This window comes from Thermobia domestica, chromosome 10 (genome assembly GCF_964235325.1).
Source record: "Thermobia domestica chromosome 10, izTheDome1.hap1.1, whole genome shotgun sequence".
Taxonomy (NCBI): Eukaryota; Metazoa; Arthropoda; class Insecta; order Zygentoma; family Lepismatidae; genus Thermobia; species Thermobia domestica.
Genome location: NC_137463.1, coordinates 101793187 through 101810719, shown reverse-complemented (window position 1 = coordinate 101810719; position 17533 = coordinate 101793187). Strand labels below are relative to the sequence as shown.

Below are 17533 nucleotides of genomic sequence, written 5' to 3'. Positions count from 1 at the left end.
GCTTGAATGAAGGAGAAACCAATAGTGTGGAGATCGGAAGACGAATCAGACAAGGATGTAGTTTCTCGCCGCAGTTATTCAACATCTACAGTGAATATTTAATGAAGAATGCATTAATGGGAATTGGAGAATGAAGGAATCAAAATTGGATGGCAGATCATTAACAAGATCAGGTATGCAGATGATACGGTTATAATAGCTAAAACCGAAGAGTGACTACACATGATTGACAAAATAATTGACAATGGAAAAATGTTTGGAATGAAAATTAACATCGAAAAGTCGAAAGTCTTGAGAATATCCCGTGGAAATACGCCCGTACGGATCAAAGTAGAAGAGGTCGATAATTTCAAGTATCTGGGAAGTATTTTGACGAGGGACACTTACTGCACCAAAGAGATTAGGTCAAGAATTGCCATAGCTAAAGAAGAATTCAACAGGAAAAGATCACTCTTAACTAGCAGGCTCAATATTGGACTTAAGAAAAAGTTGGTAAAGTGCTATATATGGAGCATTGAACTGTATGGTTCAGAGACTTGAACATTACGGAAGTTAGAGAAGAAATATTTAGAGAGCTTCGAAATGTGGTGTTGGAGGAAAATGGAGAAGATAAAATGAACAGAGAGAGCAACAAACGAAGATGTTTTAAACCGTATAGGAGAGAAGATTACACTTCTAACCACCATCCTTCGTAGAAATTCCAATTGGATTGGACACATCTTGCGAAAAAAATTGTCTTCTTCACACCTCCATAGAAGGGAAGCGAGGAATAGGAAGAACACAGCTGATCGATGATTTGAAAGATAGGTGAAAATATTGGGCGTTTAAAGAGGAAGCTGAAGATGGACCTAAATCAATCTAAAATTGAAAAAAAAACAGCTCATTAGTCCCAGGACCTGCCGAAAGACAGAATACTTCATGATAGTAATAATAATAATTATTATATATATAGCGAGAGAGAGAGAGAGAGAGAGATACTAGATGTATAGGTAGAAAGATAGATATAACTCTCTTAAGAAACAAACTATGCAAGATAGGAAAAAACAATTTTTTTACTGGTTACCACAAGTGACAAGTAGAGACCTACATAGCATCATAATACAAGGCGGTGTGACGAAATTAGGTACTACTGCGAATATCTTGAAAACAAATTACTCAAGATAGATGATTGTCAAAAGTATTGGAAAGACCTTAATCCAACTGTAGATCCACAACCGCTACACTCGTGTGATCCCAGTTCTGATTCATAATATCTGAGTATTTGAGATTAAGAAATAAATCGCTTATACTTTGTTCAGCGGAACCATATGTTTAACCCTTTAGCTGTAAGAATTTCTGAAAATAAAGATACTTAAACTAGAATTTACTGTTCCAGGGTATATCTGGGTAAAATTTACTGTTATGTCTGGGTATGACAAAAGATTCTGCGAATTCGAAATATTTTAACAACAGGTTTTATCGAACCGGCTAAATAGCATCACTGCTTCATTTATATTGTGCTGGTTAAGACTACACTGTGTTGGGTACAGAATATTTCAATACAGATTAGTAATTGTAAATTATTTCGTATCAAGACCCCCCCCCTTTCATTACATCCTCGTGCCCGTGACTCTCATAAGTACTTTCTTCGTTCTAATAAGCTTTTTAGGTAGGTTTTAAAATCTATCTACTATGGGGATATCGAAATGAAAGTCCTCACCACTCTTGTGTGTTTAGAACGGATAATGATGAAACTTGGTAGCGGTCTGACACATGAGATAAAGCTACCGAACATCATAGTGGTCATTTTTGATGGGTATTCGAAATTTCAAACGCAAAGGAAGTCATGTTACATGTTGTAAGGCTAGAAGTATTCCTGAGCTCCTCCGTGGTTAAGCGGTTAGCGTACGCGCCTTTGGTGCGGCAGACCCGGTTTCGATTCCTGGCAGAAGCTCAAGTGGTTCGTAGTCCACGTTAATCAGTAGGTCCAAGTCTCATAGAACCTCGCTACTGAAAAGGGACGTTAAACTCAAAATCTAGTCAACTCAGCTAGAAGTTTACCAGAACTAAGCTTATGGGCTTACTTTAGTCCTAAAACAAGTCATTTCAGAGTTACTGCCTCTAAAAGTTTTCTAATTATGCCCTTATAGGGTAAACTCACGTTTCATGGAGGCGGGTGAGATTTTAGTTGCAAAATTTGGTTACTATTTCAGAACTCTGATGCTAATAAAGTTAGTTTAAAATAATACATTTTCGAAAAGTAATGTTTGAAGCACACTTCATGTTGTGCTAACTTTAGAATATTTTCTGCAAGGCTATGTAGTTGGTTGTTTTTGAAGTCAATAATTCATTGATGGAAAATAATATTTGAAGCGTTCAGAGTACAATAGATCCAGGTCCGTTTTCAATAAGGTTCAGTTTTACTTAGCGAACGGATTCTATTTCAAAACGTAATATCACCGCAGTCAAAAGTCCGACATAAATATAAATAAAACCACGTAAAGGGGCGTAACATAGTTTCATATTACAGCCCTGCGTCAGTGAGGCAGGAGGGCAGCCGCCTCCACCTCCATTCTGAATTTCAGATTATGGGGGCGGTAAGGCAGTTATAGAAACGTTTTAATAAGGAAAGTCCAACAAAATAAGTTTGAGGACCTTACACTGAATAAATACGGAGTAAATATTAATCAAAACTGGAAAGTTGCTTAGACCCAATTTCCAGAATTTTAAGCGGACCATAACGAAAGCCAAAAAATATACAAATATACAATAGGCCTATAGCTCCTTACGAGCAACAGAAATGGATTATAACTCACCAAACTTCGTATTTATTCGCAGTAAGGACTTCATATTTTTTTCTGTGGACTTTGCTCAGTAAAAGGTTTCTAAATCTTCATTACTGCTACCAGAATCTGAAATTCAGACTAGAGGGGGGAATGACCTGTAAATAGATGCTTCTCCCTAGCGGGAACCATATAAAACTCTAGATTGCACGTTGTCGCGTAGTTTTTCTTTCTTTCATTTCGATTTTTTTATCTTAAGTATATATACAGAAAATGAAAAAAAATACTGTAACAACGAATGCCTGCGATATTTTAATTTCAGAACCGCAATTTAGCAAAGAACCCTTTGTTTGTTTTCTGAGTACAACACAAAAACTTGTTTCCAAGATAATTCTTTTATTTATTTTTTAATATCAATTTCTTCAAATAGTCCAACCTTCGACTACGACACTTCCTCGCAAGTTAACGGAAAAGCATTTACACAATACAATAAACGCTAAAAGCAAGGGAAAAAGAGAGAACATAAATTGTAGATCACCAAATTGACCAGCTGTAGCAACGAGAAAGCAAAACATTCAGACGGGAAGAAAATAGTATCCAGAATGGGAAGCACTTTGTGACAATTTTCTTTCTTTGGCAGATTTTTTTACCAAAATAAAATAAAACGAAAAGAAACATATGTTTAAAACAAGTCTTAACAATACACGTGTTTAAAACAAAATATTTGAAACGTATATAAAAAGTGTTTTAAACAAAATCAATTGTTTAAAACAAGATTTTATCATTTGTTTTAAACAAAACAACCCTGATAGAAACATCAACTACAGCCTAGCGACTACCCGTGTTCTAAAACCTGGTTAACCGGTTTGGGTTCGATTTAAAGTTAAAAAGAATGTGTCGGTTTATTTCAGTTGTTTTTATAATTTTCTTTAAATTTTCATAACACTATTTTCATCAAAATAATATTGAAAATAATACTGAAATAAGTGATTTACCGTTTTTCTAAAAAAAATTTCATAACACTTCTTCATTAAAATAAGCTTGCAGTTTTATTATACCGATCATTAGTAAAAGTAGTAGTAGTAGTAAAATTTAAAGTAGCAATAGTAATAGTAGTAGTAGTAGTAATAGGATCGGGTTTGAAGCCCCACAGGGTTGGGTTGGGTTCTGCTCTCGACATCAAATAGGCAAACTAAAGACTTGCACAATTTTATTTCTGTAGACTTTACATCACCAACTTAAAACAGCTGGCTAGGATAGCGAGCGAAAATAATACAGGGCAGCGCGCGAATACTTAAACATTTGGGATCGGCAAAAATGCGTCCGGCACGATACATGTTGGTATAAATAACCTTAGAGGAAAAAGCCAGTTCGTTCCGAAGCTGAAGTAAGTAATATTTGGATTTTAGCTTATTAGTGGGCACTAATTTGTCTCTAGGTCGTCGAATAAATTAATTTCGTTGTGCATTTTGGTGTAAATAACCTTACAAGTAGCAGCCGTTCGTTCTAAAGCTGAAGTTAGTAATATTTGGTGTTTAGTTTTATGTGGCATGATAGCGTATTGGTAACGTAGCGGACTTACAAACAATACACTTATCCAACCTAAGTTCGACTCCTGTTCACGCACAAGTTGATACTTTATAACAAAGTGATCGTGAAGAATCGACTTCTCATACTGGACTAGCAATCCTCAAGAATGTGGAGCAAACATCTGTATCATGATAGAGACGATTTACGAATGTTGGTTGGGAAAGGTTAAGGAAATTACCAGTACATTCGAAACACTTCATTGATCTGCAGTACTTTTTGTGTTATCGTTTTCAGAAAGAAACATCACACCACTTGTGAAGCAAAGTTTGGGTAGAGCAATCGTTGGAGTAGTGGTTATCGGACAAGACTTCCACGTGAAAATTCCCGGTTCAATTCCCAGCCAGGTAATACACTTATTATGCATAAAATAATGACTCCAACTGTGCGAATCAAAACGTTATATTCGCAGTAGATAAAATCGTTCGGAACAGATAAATCTTCAGAGATGACTAGAAAATGGCCTCTTTGGTTATTTGAAAACAACATTTTATTTCTATTAGTTTGACACAAAATTTGTTTCCATCCTATAATTCAATGTGTTTTATTCACATTTGAAATTTGAAACATAGAAGGTCTGCTACATCTATAAGGAACATCCAATTTTCCTTTTGAACATTTGTATCTTTTCGTTATGATAGAGTTAGAAATTTTAATACAGGGTGTTTCTGATAGAAATATAGCAGTAAAGCAGAATTCTTTCATTTTCTCTTTCTTTCTATATCATTTCTTTTCTTCCTTCCTTTCTTTCTTTTTGTTCAGTTCGCATTAGTAGTCTGGAATTGAAGATATGACCTAAGCTACCTATTGAGTTTATTAGAATATATTTCGGATCAGTACATCCAATGAACACTACCGAGTTTGCAACCGAACCACGCGGAAACAAACAATGTTTTAAACGTTTGACATTATGCTAGATGTGTCTCGAAGATCTACAGTTCTCTTGGAAGTTGAGTATTTTATTTGACTACTAAGTTTCGCATTCATTTTGAAAGTGACTTAATGAATGTTTCAAGCATCCTCTATATATTGTTATTATTATTATTGCATAATTTCTCGGATCTAGACCTGTGTGATATGTCGATATATTGATATCTTTATATTGATATTGACATATATCAACATTCGATATCGCGAATTTATCGATATCGATATATCAATATCCTAAATTGTCGATATCGATATTCGAGGGACGAGATATAATAGGTCTCTAAGACTTGCTATCGATGAAGAAATAAAACTTAAATTTTACAATAATGTCATCTAATGACAATTGCTTTATGATCAGAAATTGCAATATAAATAAATCCACTTGCAAATTTTCAATACTATATACTGTAACATCTTAGCCGCCAGAACTTTTCTGTTCCAGAAAAAGGAAAGAAAAAACACCAGTCAAAAGCAAATACTTCGAACTTTGACCTAGAATTGATGTTTTAAAATGTTTTGGTTCCTGTCCAATTCCTTTTACTCTTTTGGACCACTCATAGACAAACGTGCACACATGACCACTATATGCATACATGCTCTTAGCCAGAATCAGAGATTTTGAAAAGGAAACGAGTTTTCACTACTACTACTACTATTAATAATAATAATAGCTAATAGCTATTATTATAACAATTGGGTTTACAACAAGGTCCCATCTGTTTATCTTGCATTCAAGGGTCGCAAGTCTGCTATGCCACCAGTGTCCCTTATTCTGTGTTTGTCGCTCTTTCCGTTTAGTGTGGATGTTTATTTTTGTGCTGTTAGGCTTTTATATTAAGCCTTTACATAGGTAACCTTTTTCTTTTTTTACGAGTATTTTTTTTTGTAAAAAGGAAAGAAACTGATTTCCTCTGATATATATTTCTTACCATTCGTCTTGTTTGAACTTCTTAAGTAAAAACATTTTGTGTCATCCGTTGCCCTCACGATAAAAAAGGCATCATTAATTTATTCTTATTTCCAGTTTGCCACACTGCTATATTTGTAACAGAATTGAGGTTGGGTCCAACGCCTTTCTAATTCTCAACCACCCCAACGCCAGTGTTTTTCGGGTTGCTTGTTATTGCAGGAAAGGAATAAGTACAGGTTGTAATGCACTTTTGGAGTTCTCCGTACTATTTTATATTAACTATATATATAATTAGAACATCAATGGCAATTGATGATATACCTTCGTCGCCAGACACTGAAGGAGGTGTCGGAATAGTTAGTGGAATAAATACAACTAACGAAGAAATACTAAGTCAAATAAAATGATATGTGGGGGCCGCGGTGGCTCAGTAGTAGACCGCTGCTGCTTGTGGTCCAAGGGTTCAAACCCTGCTGAAGCCAGGTGAAGTTTGTGGTGGATAAGCACCGTGTATGTGCGTTTCCTCAGGGTTCTCCCGTTTCGTTCCACTTTCTTCATTTCTATTTTTCACCGTCTCCTTTAGCCTAGCCGACATAAAACTCAAAAATTTCATTTCATTTTTTTAATTGTGTTTTGTGGTCAAAATTATTACAGCTATTTCTCATAGAATTTTAGAAAGATAAGTAACTACCACAGGACCTATTTTGTCTCTTGTACATGAACGATCTAACTTAATTCTGTATAATCTATTGGAATGGATCTTGTCGAGGGAACTTAGGTTTGTGTGCTAGATAGAAACTTTAGAATTTTGTAAGAGGATCATGACTGACAACTGACAAGTACCATGTGAATGTTTTATTTACGATCGTTGTTCCAAGGAGTAACCTCAATGGTTCGAAACGAAAGAATAGATCCATTACGCTCATAAAAGTTTAATACTGTATTTTATGTTTATGTTTAAAGTTGAATCTTATATGTTTACTTAAAATATATATGTAAATATACTTGTACTAACGTCTTTCAAATATCCAGTACATATGATACGAAATCGGAACACACGAATGTGGTAGTAATCCGAATAATTCGTCTGTGAGATATCCTTAACCTATTATACGAAGTTTACAGAAAATAAACTAGTCACTTTAATAGCACTTGTTACCACCACAAGAATGTATAGAATAAGTTATGATAGATTGCCAATCTGTCTGGGAATATCTCCACGGTCACTGTAGATCTGTCAGTACTCGTGTGATATTCGTACCTAAGCCCATCTGGTAATCGGATGCTGTATCTGCATACTTCACATGTGCTCGAGAGGACTTTGCTTACCATAGTACAAAGCTTATACCGAGTAACTTATTCTGTAGCATTGAGATGTGTATTTTTAACGTACGTATATATATATATATATATATATATATATATATATATATATATATATATATATATATATATAACTCTATGGACTATGGAACTCAGAAGTTCAATGTCGCGTTCACAAAAGCTCTCCACTGACTTCTATCCTTAGCCAATTGGATCCAGTTTTTACTTTGTATTCCTATCTTTGCGATATCCATCTTAATATTGTTTTCCTATCTGCGTCTAGGTCTTCCTAATGGTCATTTTCCCATTGGTCTTCCAGTCAAGACTTTGAAAGAGTTTCTGCTTTCTTCCATTCTAGCTACATGACCTGCCCACCTAAGCCTCCTAGACTTGACGACCCTAACAATGTTGGGTAAACTGTATAAATTATGTAGTTCCTCGTTAGGAAGTTTCCGCCATTCCCCATTCCCGTCCCTCTTGGGTCCGAATATTCGTCTCAGGATCTTGGTCTCAAATACTTTCAGTCTATGTTCTTCCCTCAGAGTAAGTGATCATGTTTCGCAGCCATACAAAACAACAGGCATGATTATCGTTTTGTATATTTTAAGCTTCAAATTTCTCGACAGAATTCGCGACGACAAGAGATTTTGAACCGAATAGTAACACAAATTCCCTGCTTTTAGTCCACATTTAATTTCTCCGTGAATATGATTTTCCTCTATTAATATTGATCCTAGATATTTGCAAGTATCCACTTTATCAAAAATATTATTTAATATTTTAACGCATCCATAATTTGCTGTATTCCGGTCCCGACGCACTTCCATGTATTTAGTTTTCTCTGCATTTTACTTCTAAACCCATGTCACTGAAAGCGTTTAATAAGATCTCTGCATTTCTTTATATTGTTCTCCTATCATCCCCTATTAAATGTACAAAATCAGCATACGCTATAACTTGGTGAATACTGTTCAACTCTAGGCTCTGGTTGTTATCTTTGATGTTCCTTATAGCGTATTCCAGAATAAAGTTAAATAATAATGACGACAACGCATCTCTTTGTTTCAGGTCAGTTTCGACGTGAAAGCTTGTGGACAAAAATTTTCCCACCAGGACTTTACTTTGGGATTCATTAAAACATATCATAATTAATCTAACTAGCTTTCTCGGTGTTCCAAGTTCTGTAAGAACGTTGTATAATGTTTCTCTCTTAAACGAGTCGTACGCCTTTCTAAAATCAATAAATAGTTGATGTACCGGGGTATTGTATTCCCACTTTTTTCAAGTATTTGGCGAATGGTAAATATTTGGTCGACGGTTGATTGATTTCGTCTAAATCCGCACTGATAATCTCCAATAATTTCATCTGCGTATGCGGTCAATCTTGCTAATAGAATATTTGAAAGGATTTTATAGGATATTGACCGAAGAGAAATGACTCGATAATTATCAGAGTCACTTTTGTTGCATTTCTTGTGAATTGGAACAATGATTGATTCTTTCCAAGTTCCAGATAAGGAGAATGAGTTTGTGTATTTTGTTCCACAATTTTTTGCCTCCAGCTAAAATTAACTCAGCCGGAATTTCATCTACACCCGGGGATTTGTGTTTCTTTAATTTCTTTTTAGCGGTTTCTACTTCTATTCTGTTGGTTTCTGGAATATAAGGTACTGCGGTGTGTATATCCTTTTCTCCACGCACATTAGTTTTGGGCTGCGTGTTAAGCAAATCGTCAAAGAAATCTTTCCATCTATTTAAATGCTATCCGTATCAGTGAGAACTGTCAGCTTTCTTTAATAAAAAGGAATAAGTAGAATTTTATAAAAGTAAAAACCGTTCTAGACTTTTCTGCAGAGATAAATTTACAGTAGAGAACCAAATAATCTATTATAGTCCATAAATAACTGTGATCGGTCAGATTTTAGTTATTTGATGAGAATTGAGCACATTGACTTCCATCACTGAGAGAGCCTTCACTTTTGGAGTACGAGGTCCTTGGTTCGATCCCAGCTAACGCCAACTAAACTTTGTGGTGGACAAACATTGTGTGTGGGTTTGTTTTGGGGTTCTTCCGTTTCCTCCAAGCCATTGTTATGATATAAGCCGGGGATAAGCTTTTCCGTGAGGGTGATTTCCCCTGCACCCCCTCGTTTATTCGAATACTGCCGATAGCAAAACATTGACTATTTTCGGGAACATTGCACGGTCGCAAACAGAGGACCATAGCTACCATACGGCTAAACCACACTACATACGTACTTCGTTGATTTACCTCGAGAGGCCCCCAAGTTGCCAGGCCAGGTCATTCCGATGCACACGGAGTTAGCAATGAAGAAACAGTGAGTGCACAACCAACAAACATCACCATTGAGCAGACCTACCTTGTCTGTCAAAGTCATCCGTGAAGTTGAAGTGGGCAACTACTACGTTGTGTGTTGTGAATCACGCTCATAGTGTAGTGTGTTGTGACAATGGCCCATTACACCAATCAGGAACAGGCCGAGATGATTTTTGTGTATGGAGAAGCACATGGAAATGGTAGGCAGGCAGCCCGATTATACAACGATCGATATCCCAATAGACGCCAACCGCATCATACATTTGCAACGCTGTTTCGTCGTTTGTGTGAGACCGGAACGTTTTACCCTGCCACGTATGACACGGGCAGGCCACGTGAGGAACGCACTGTGCATGCCGAAGAACGTATTTTACGACATGTGCTCGATGACCCGAGTGTAAGTTCCAGGGAGCTTGCCCGTCAGCATAACGTCAGTCATGAGAGGGTGTTGTCGATTCTTTATGCCAACAATTTTTACCTCTATCATTTGCAACAGCTATAGGGTCTATTGCCAGGGGATTTTCCTCCCAGGCTGGACTTTTGTAATCAGGTTCTCCATTTATTGGCAACAACTGTCGGTTTTCTCTCCTCCATTTTGTTCACAGAAGAAGCCCAATTTGGAAGGGATGGTATCCAGAATTTTCATAATAGTCATTTGTGGTCTGTGGATAATCCACTTGGAATGGTACAGGCCCGCCACCAGCACCAGTTTCGTATCAACGTTTGGGCAGAGATTCTGGGTGACCATCTCATTGGACCAGTTGTTCTTCCACAACGACTTACTGGGCCTATCTATTTGAACTTCTTATGTGAGATACTTCCTACACTTCTGGAGGATATGCCGTTGGTCTTACGACAACGTATGTGGTATATTAATGATGGTGCCCCGGCGCATTTCTGTCGACCCGTGTGTGACTATTTGAACACTGTTTTCCCGGGCAAGTAGATTGGCCATGTCGGTCCTATGTCATGGCCTGCCCGATCGCCGGATTTAAACCATCTGGATTTCTATTTATGCGGGCATCTCAAAACTGTTGTTTATGCTACTCCGGTACCTGATGTCCAAACGTTGGAACAACGCGTCCGAACCGCTTGTGACGCTTTGCGGGAAGAACCAGACACGTATTGACGTGTGCGCCGATCTCTGCGACGACGTCTGAATGCCTGTGTTCTGAGTGGTGGACGTCATTTTGAGCATCTTCTTTAGTGTTGCCACAGGTAAGACTGTTGTAAGACTTATGAAACCTTTAGTGTCATTCTTTGTGATACTTATTCAGCACGGACACCAGTACGAGCTGTAGTGTATCATCCTTGAAAATACAGTCCATGTTTTCCTGTACGAATGCTTACTTTTGTCCATGTCTTCCATGCCTCAGTTGCCTACTCGTTAGGGCCTACAGCGATTCTCGGCCCTGCAATGTGTGCGTACTCTGCTTGTTGCGGAACCGGTGCACCAACACCCATGTCCGGCGATGTTCCCTTGAACTGGTCCCCGACGCTGCAATGGGGAATCCTCACTTTCCCAGCTCTCACCCCACAGTTCGTACGTAAGCCATACGTAACACGTCATAGTACATACGTCTGTTTCACTTTTCACTGCCCCTACCAGGTCTACTTTGTGGAATCTCCTTCTTCCTGTATGGAGTCCCATTGCGCAGTTCCATCTGCTCTCTTCTGTTTGCACAATCAGTTCCCTTGAGTATGATTTTCTTTCTCATTTTGTGACCGACGTCTCTATCTCAATTCGTTCGGGAAATATTCTAGTTTACCCATGGTGTGTGGGCGATCTCTGCTCGGTTCCAGCTGGAACACTCCGCCTGTTTCGACTTCTGTTCATGACTTGTTTCCTTGTTTCCAGTTGTGGAGTCACCTCCCGAAGTGTATTCACCCACACTTCATATCCACAACTTCATTGTTGGTCACCATCAGTACCTGGTGGTTATGCAACCACACATACCTAATATGACGCGGCCATCAATTCGTCTCTGTTTGCGATCTTGACATGGTTACAACTAATTATGGTTACCAGGTGGGAAACCTTTCCATTCACGCCTATTTTGACGTACCTTTACCTGACAGTTTCTCCGGGAGTTCCTACGCTCCTTTGGGGAATCCCTTGTGCACTGATTTCATGATTGCGACATACCCACCTTTGAATAGAACAGCTTTCGTTCCTTCGAGATGACCATGCCCCCTTGCCTTTATCATTCGAAATAGAGAAGATATAGCACTCTAAAGTGAATTTTGCCACGCTTTCGGCATCATGTAGCTCCGAAACTGTGTGTCCTAGAGAAAAGTGCATAAAGACTTTTTTCTTGTTTCGGTATCGGGATCACCTCCCGAATTTTGTGCTACCACCCTATATATACGTTTCTACGTGCACTCTGCAACAAAAGCATAGATTTATTCTTTTTCTTTTACAAAATAGAAACTAACAGTTCGTTTCAATATAACATAAATATGAATGTTTAAAAAAGGCTTTTGTAGGCTTTTTTTAAATAGGGAGAACGACTTTGTAGGATTCTCGTGTATATTTATCACAGCTGTCGTATAATTCACTTTGTGAAAATGAATAAAGAAAAGTAATTGAAAAGTAAGGAACACATATAAAGTAAACATAACAATATGTATGTAACAATAAGACATTGAAGTAGTCCATGTATTATGTAGAAACTAGACATGTAACAATACTGGGCACTGGAAACAGTATATGCATTATGTACAGCTGGTAAATTCTACTCGTGAAGATCGTCCTTTGCATTCCTGATGCTTGACGGAACAATTCCTCGTACCAAATAACAGCATCTGTATCCAGAAAGCGGATAAACTCCGTACTTCGCGTTCTTTAGCTGGTTTCGACTGAGGTGGTTCACTTTTAAACATAGTATCTACAAGATTTACGTCACAGTCCGATCGAGAAAAGTACTTATTCGACATGTACGCACCAGTATATGCATCAGCAGCATGAATATCACCACCTGATGGGTTGGAAGAAAGTCGTACACTGAACTGAATCTTGAAAGGATGTCGAGTTGTTGATGGTTTACTTTTCATTATAGTTGTGAATCCATCCTTCCACTCTTTGATAACAGGTGCCCATGTTTTAAACTAATTGCTTTGAGCACTTCCAGATACTTGTCAAGGATAAGCACTTTTCTTCCTTAGCCATTTTCAGGCAGCACAAACTCAAACAAACTTTCCTATCAGATTAGTTGAAAGAATGATTTCTAACAAGAAATATATGTTTCACTGTAACAGCAAATTTCACGTTAATTCAGGAGCAAAATGTTTCCTCGAGCATATTTAACTGTTTCTTGGAATAATATCGAATTCGTGCAAACACATTGCTACATGATCAAAGCTGTTCAAACAACTATCTCACCAATATAACTGCAGCAGATACTCGCTTTCGTCTCACGACGATCTCAATCCCTTCACTTAGCAACACCAAGACTTACGATATCGCAATCAAATTTTGCAGGTTTATAGAATTAATACCAAAGAATTTTAAAATGCGGTCTCCCTAAAAGGGGCCTAAGCTGGTATGGGCCCCTATTACATAGAACTCTTCAATTAGAATTACCGCTGACAAGAAAAAAATATCAAATTAGAAGTAATTTATTCTAAATATACATGATTGTTTTCTAATGAAGAAAATTTCAATTGAAAATACAGTAACTTTCAAGACTGAAAATCAACGTCTTTTTTTAAAAAAGGAATCCACTTGATAAAGAATGTTCTCAAATGTGGGGTCTATAATGTGTGGAATCAAATTCTTTGGTTTTTTTCATAATTGCATTGAAATCTGTAATAAGTTTTGTCACTATCAATCTTAGGTCCGATCCCACATTAAGACGATTTCGCTTTAAGGTTTTAATATCGCAAAGAGTAGGAAAGATCTGCTCACATAAGTAGGTGGAAGGTAAAGGCATCAAATGTTGTAATGCCTTTTTAGACAACTCTTCATACTCAGAACACACACGAAACCAAAAACTACATAGTTCATTTTCTTTGAAAACATTTTCGCATAAAGTATCGCAGGATAGTTTCAATAGCTCTTCTTGTTCTGTGTTAGACAGATTCATACGTTATGTGTCATGGATTTCTAGATTAGTGAAAGGATTTTCAATTCAACCATTACCAAGGTTGTGAGACAGGAAAATATTCTCGAAAACTTGGAGCTAATGCTCTCAAGTGTCCTACAAGTGTTTTATGCATTTCAGCAGAGCCTTTATCATCTGATGAATCAGTGAAATTCTTGAGCACTGGAAGTGATGAATAGTTATTATTTTCTACTCGTACTACCCACAGCTGCAGTTTCTTAATCTTAATAATACTTCTTGCATAACAGCTGTGAGTTCAATTTTATTAAAACACATTTCAATTTTTACACGTCGCGGACCCCCTGGATATTTCCTGCAAACCCCTAGGGGTCCGCGGACCCCACTTTGAGAATCACTGGATTATGGTGTCCAGATTTAGAACATAAATGGACACTCGTCAAACTGTCATAATGTGACTATCTATCTAGGCATAATCATTGTTTTGTCGCTATTCATGGCAGTTATGGGGAAGTCTCTAGGTTTAACAGAAACCAGGATTATTAGGAGCAGCGATTGTCTCTTGAATTATAAACCATAGCTATTCAGAAAGTCACTCACGTTTTAGTGTTAAGTTTACTGTAAAGATGTGATTAGTGCAAGCAGAGTGAGAGATTGGAACGTTATATTTAAAGATGGCCACATAAACGCTTACGATGATCGCAGTGATTGACCATTGTGACAAATGAACTGGTCGAAAAATAAATAACAAGGTTTGTGAAAATCATCGTTTTACAATCAGAGCTTTGGTTTAAGTTTATTGCATGAAGTTGTGTCTCAAAAGCTAGGTTTCCAAAAGTTTTGTGCAAGATAAATTGTGAAATGTTTGACCGGGAAACACAAAACTCAGCGTATGGCAGCCGCCCTGAAATTGCCTGAGACATATAACAAAGACGACGATTTCTTTATTGATCGTATCGTAACTGCGGAGGAGACATGATTTAAGCACTTTCATTGTAAAACAAACAAAACAAATAGTCCCTTAAAATAGGAGACACCAGTTCACCAAAACTAGAAAGAAAGAAAAGAAAAATCTTGGAAGAAAAGTTATGACCATTTTGCTTTGGGATAAGGAAAGAGCGCTTTTAGTCTATCTTTTGGAACTTAGTGCAAGAATTGCTGCTGAAAAATGTGAAACATTACTGAAGCTGCAAAGAGCAATTCAAAACACACGTCAAAGATAACTGGGTGAAAAAACTCGATATTTCATTAAAACGCTCACACGTACTCGGACAAGCAAACCCAGGAACTCTTACAGGCATTTCGTTGGGAGGTTTGCGACGTATACCCAGGACCTGACACCAAGTGACTACCAGTTATTTCCACGCATGAAGAGTTTGAGGGTGCCGTGCAGAATTTCTTAAAGTCACAGGCGACTCCTGTTTGTGACTTTGTAAGCTTATTTATCACTATGAATAATACATAAATGCATATAGTAACTTCGTTGAAAAAGTGTAAAATTGTCTTTTCAAAACCTGTATAATAAAAAGTGTCTATTTTCAATTATCGTTTTTCAATTCTAAAGCGTGAAGTACTTTCTGGAGATACCTTGTAATTTGTTTGAAAACTACTATAGAATTTCAATGGAAGACATTAATAGTATAATACATAATTACTGGCCGAAAGCAGGACGCTTTTCTACAGGAAACGTTTCCTCGCGTTTGTAGTTTTCTTGAGACACAGCACAACTTCTTGAAAAAGGGGTAATCCATATAGAAACGAATGTCGGACCACGATAGACCAGATCCACTTTCCAATATTCAATTTCTAGATCCTAGCGCAAACGGAATGTACGTGTGGATCAAAAATACTGTAGTTGTTGTTGACAGTGTGGAGGTGTTACTTACATGTGACGCTGTATGTCCATTACAACTAGTAGTGCTATTATTTTCCAATCAGATGTAATTTTCTATGATATTTACGTCAATGAAATGATACATTTTATTAATAGTGCCGTATTCTACTTTATTTTTTCAGGTTGCAACTGGTGATACCGTCTTTATTACAACACAAAGAAATATTTCTGATTGGTTAGAGCGAACGTACCAAGAATATCTTGAAACTAGGTAAGTGTCTTTTACATATGAGTGGCTGGATGTTTTGTATCTCGAATATAATGAAAATATGTTGTTTCAAATTGTTGTGTCATAATCACGCAACTTCTTATTATGCAGTAGGCGCAGGCGCATTTATTCAAAAGTGCATTTGTTCGTTATTTCAACGGATGATACTAACCATTATTTTACTTACCTCTTTACTCATAACAAGTTATTCATGTCAAACATATACAATGATCTGATTCAATATACTTCTGCAGAGATCGACAGTAAATAAATAAGTATTAATCACAAAACAGAATATATTTTGTTTTCATTTTGTCCCTGTTACATAACACTTTTCACATGGAAAATACGCGGGGATGTAGTAACTATTTATTCTTCTACGCTAGTTTATGAAATTTCTGCTCGACTCTTGCTGAGAATTGTATTTTCGTAAGAACTTAAAATCGTTCAACAATGTGTATTTTTATGCCTTCAAATTTATTTATTTTTAAATAGAAGCAAATCATTTCAAGAAGTATTTAATAAACTTCATTGTTCGCTAATTTCATCTGTGCAGACTATTTTACTTTGAACTTTCGAGATTTCAGCATATTAATATGTTTTATTACTTACAGACAAAAAAAATATTTTTACACAAATATATTTGTTCATCTGCCCATTATGTGTATACAATTCTAGATGCTACATCATTCAAATCACTGAGACCAAATTTAAATTTACTTAATAGTTTCTGTGGGTTTCTTAATAAGTTGTGCAACTTTTTAGTACGTTAATAACCTAGGATAATTTCCTATAAGAAAAAACTGAACATTACATTTAAAAAAATGGCTGTATCAACATTCTTTATATTTCATAAATCCATATTTCATTAACTCTACTGTACTACGGAAAGTTACTGATGAGATCAGATTTTTCGGATATTTTTTCTTTCAAGAACGACGCGGGTTATTTGCCCATATGTCGCAAGTGAGTATTTTGCAAATAATATGACGGTACGATATGAACGAATTTCTTTGGAGAAATGGTAGTTTATGAAGGATTTCTTTTGGATTGGTTATAAATACGATTTTTGCGATTTGATGTATATTCCGAAAATTTATATTTTACTCCTTACAATATAGTAAATGCCATTCATCTTGGAAGAGAGAGAGGAAACAGCACTTTGGTTGGAGTGAACTTTAGTCAACAATTTTCCTGTAAATATATGTATTAATTTAATTTTCAAAAATGCTTTCATTAAGAACTGTACAATGTAGTAAATTAATTTTCTTGAAAAAAATGGAGGGACTGCTTAACTGCTGCAAATTATTTTATTTTTATTCAGTTTTTTTAGGAAACAGTTCAGGAGACTTTGCTCCTATTAAATAAATTTGTATTTCATTTAGGTAATATATATTTAACCATACTTGTCCTGACTTACATGTTAATATTAAATTGATGTAACTGTAACCAAGATATACCCTCTTGGAAAAATTAGTATACAGAATGTCGTTTAGATGCTACAGCAGTATCAATCACAG

The 17533-nt window shown here is 36.6% G+C and overlaps 1 protein-coding gene across 2 annotated transcripts in view; it reads left to right on the top strand.

The window, feature by feature from the left end:
• Window positions 1-17533, top strand: part of LOC145662607 (phospholipid-transporting ATPase ABCA1-like) — a 1231974-nt gene that overhangs the window by 890615 nt on the left and 323826 nt on the right. For both annotated transcript variants that reach the window (XM_081728328.1, XM_081728326.1), the window contains one exon: window positions 15928-16016. In XM_081728328.1, the coding sequence (XP_081584454.1) occupies window positions 15928-16016 (89 nt within the window). The remainder of the gene's footprint in view (window positions 1-15927; window positions 16017-17533) is intronic.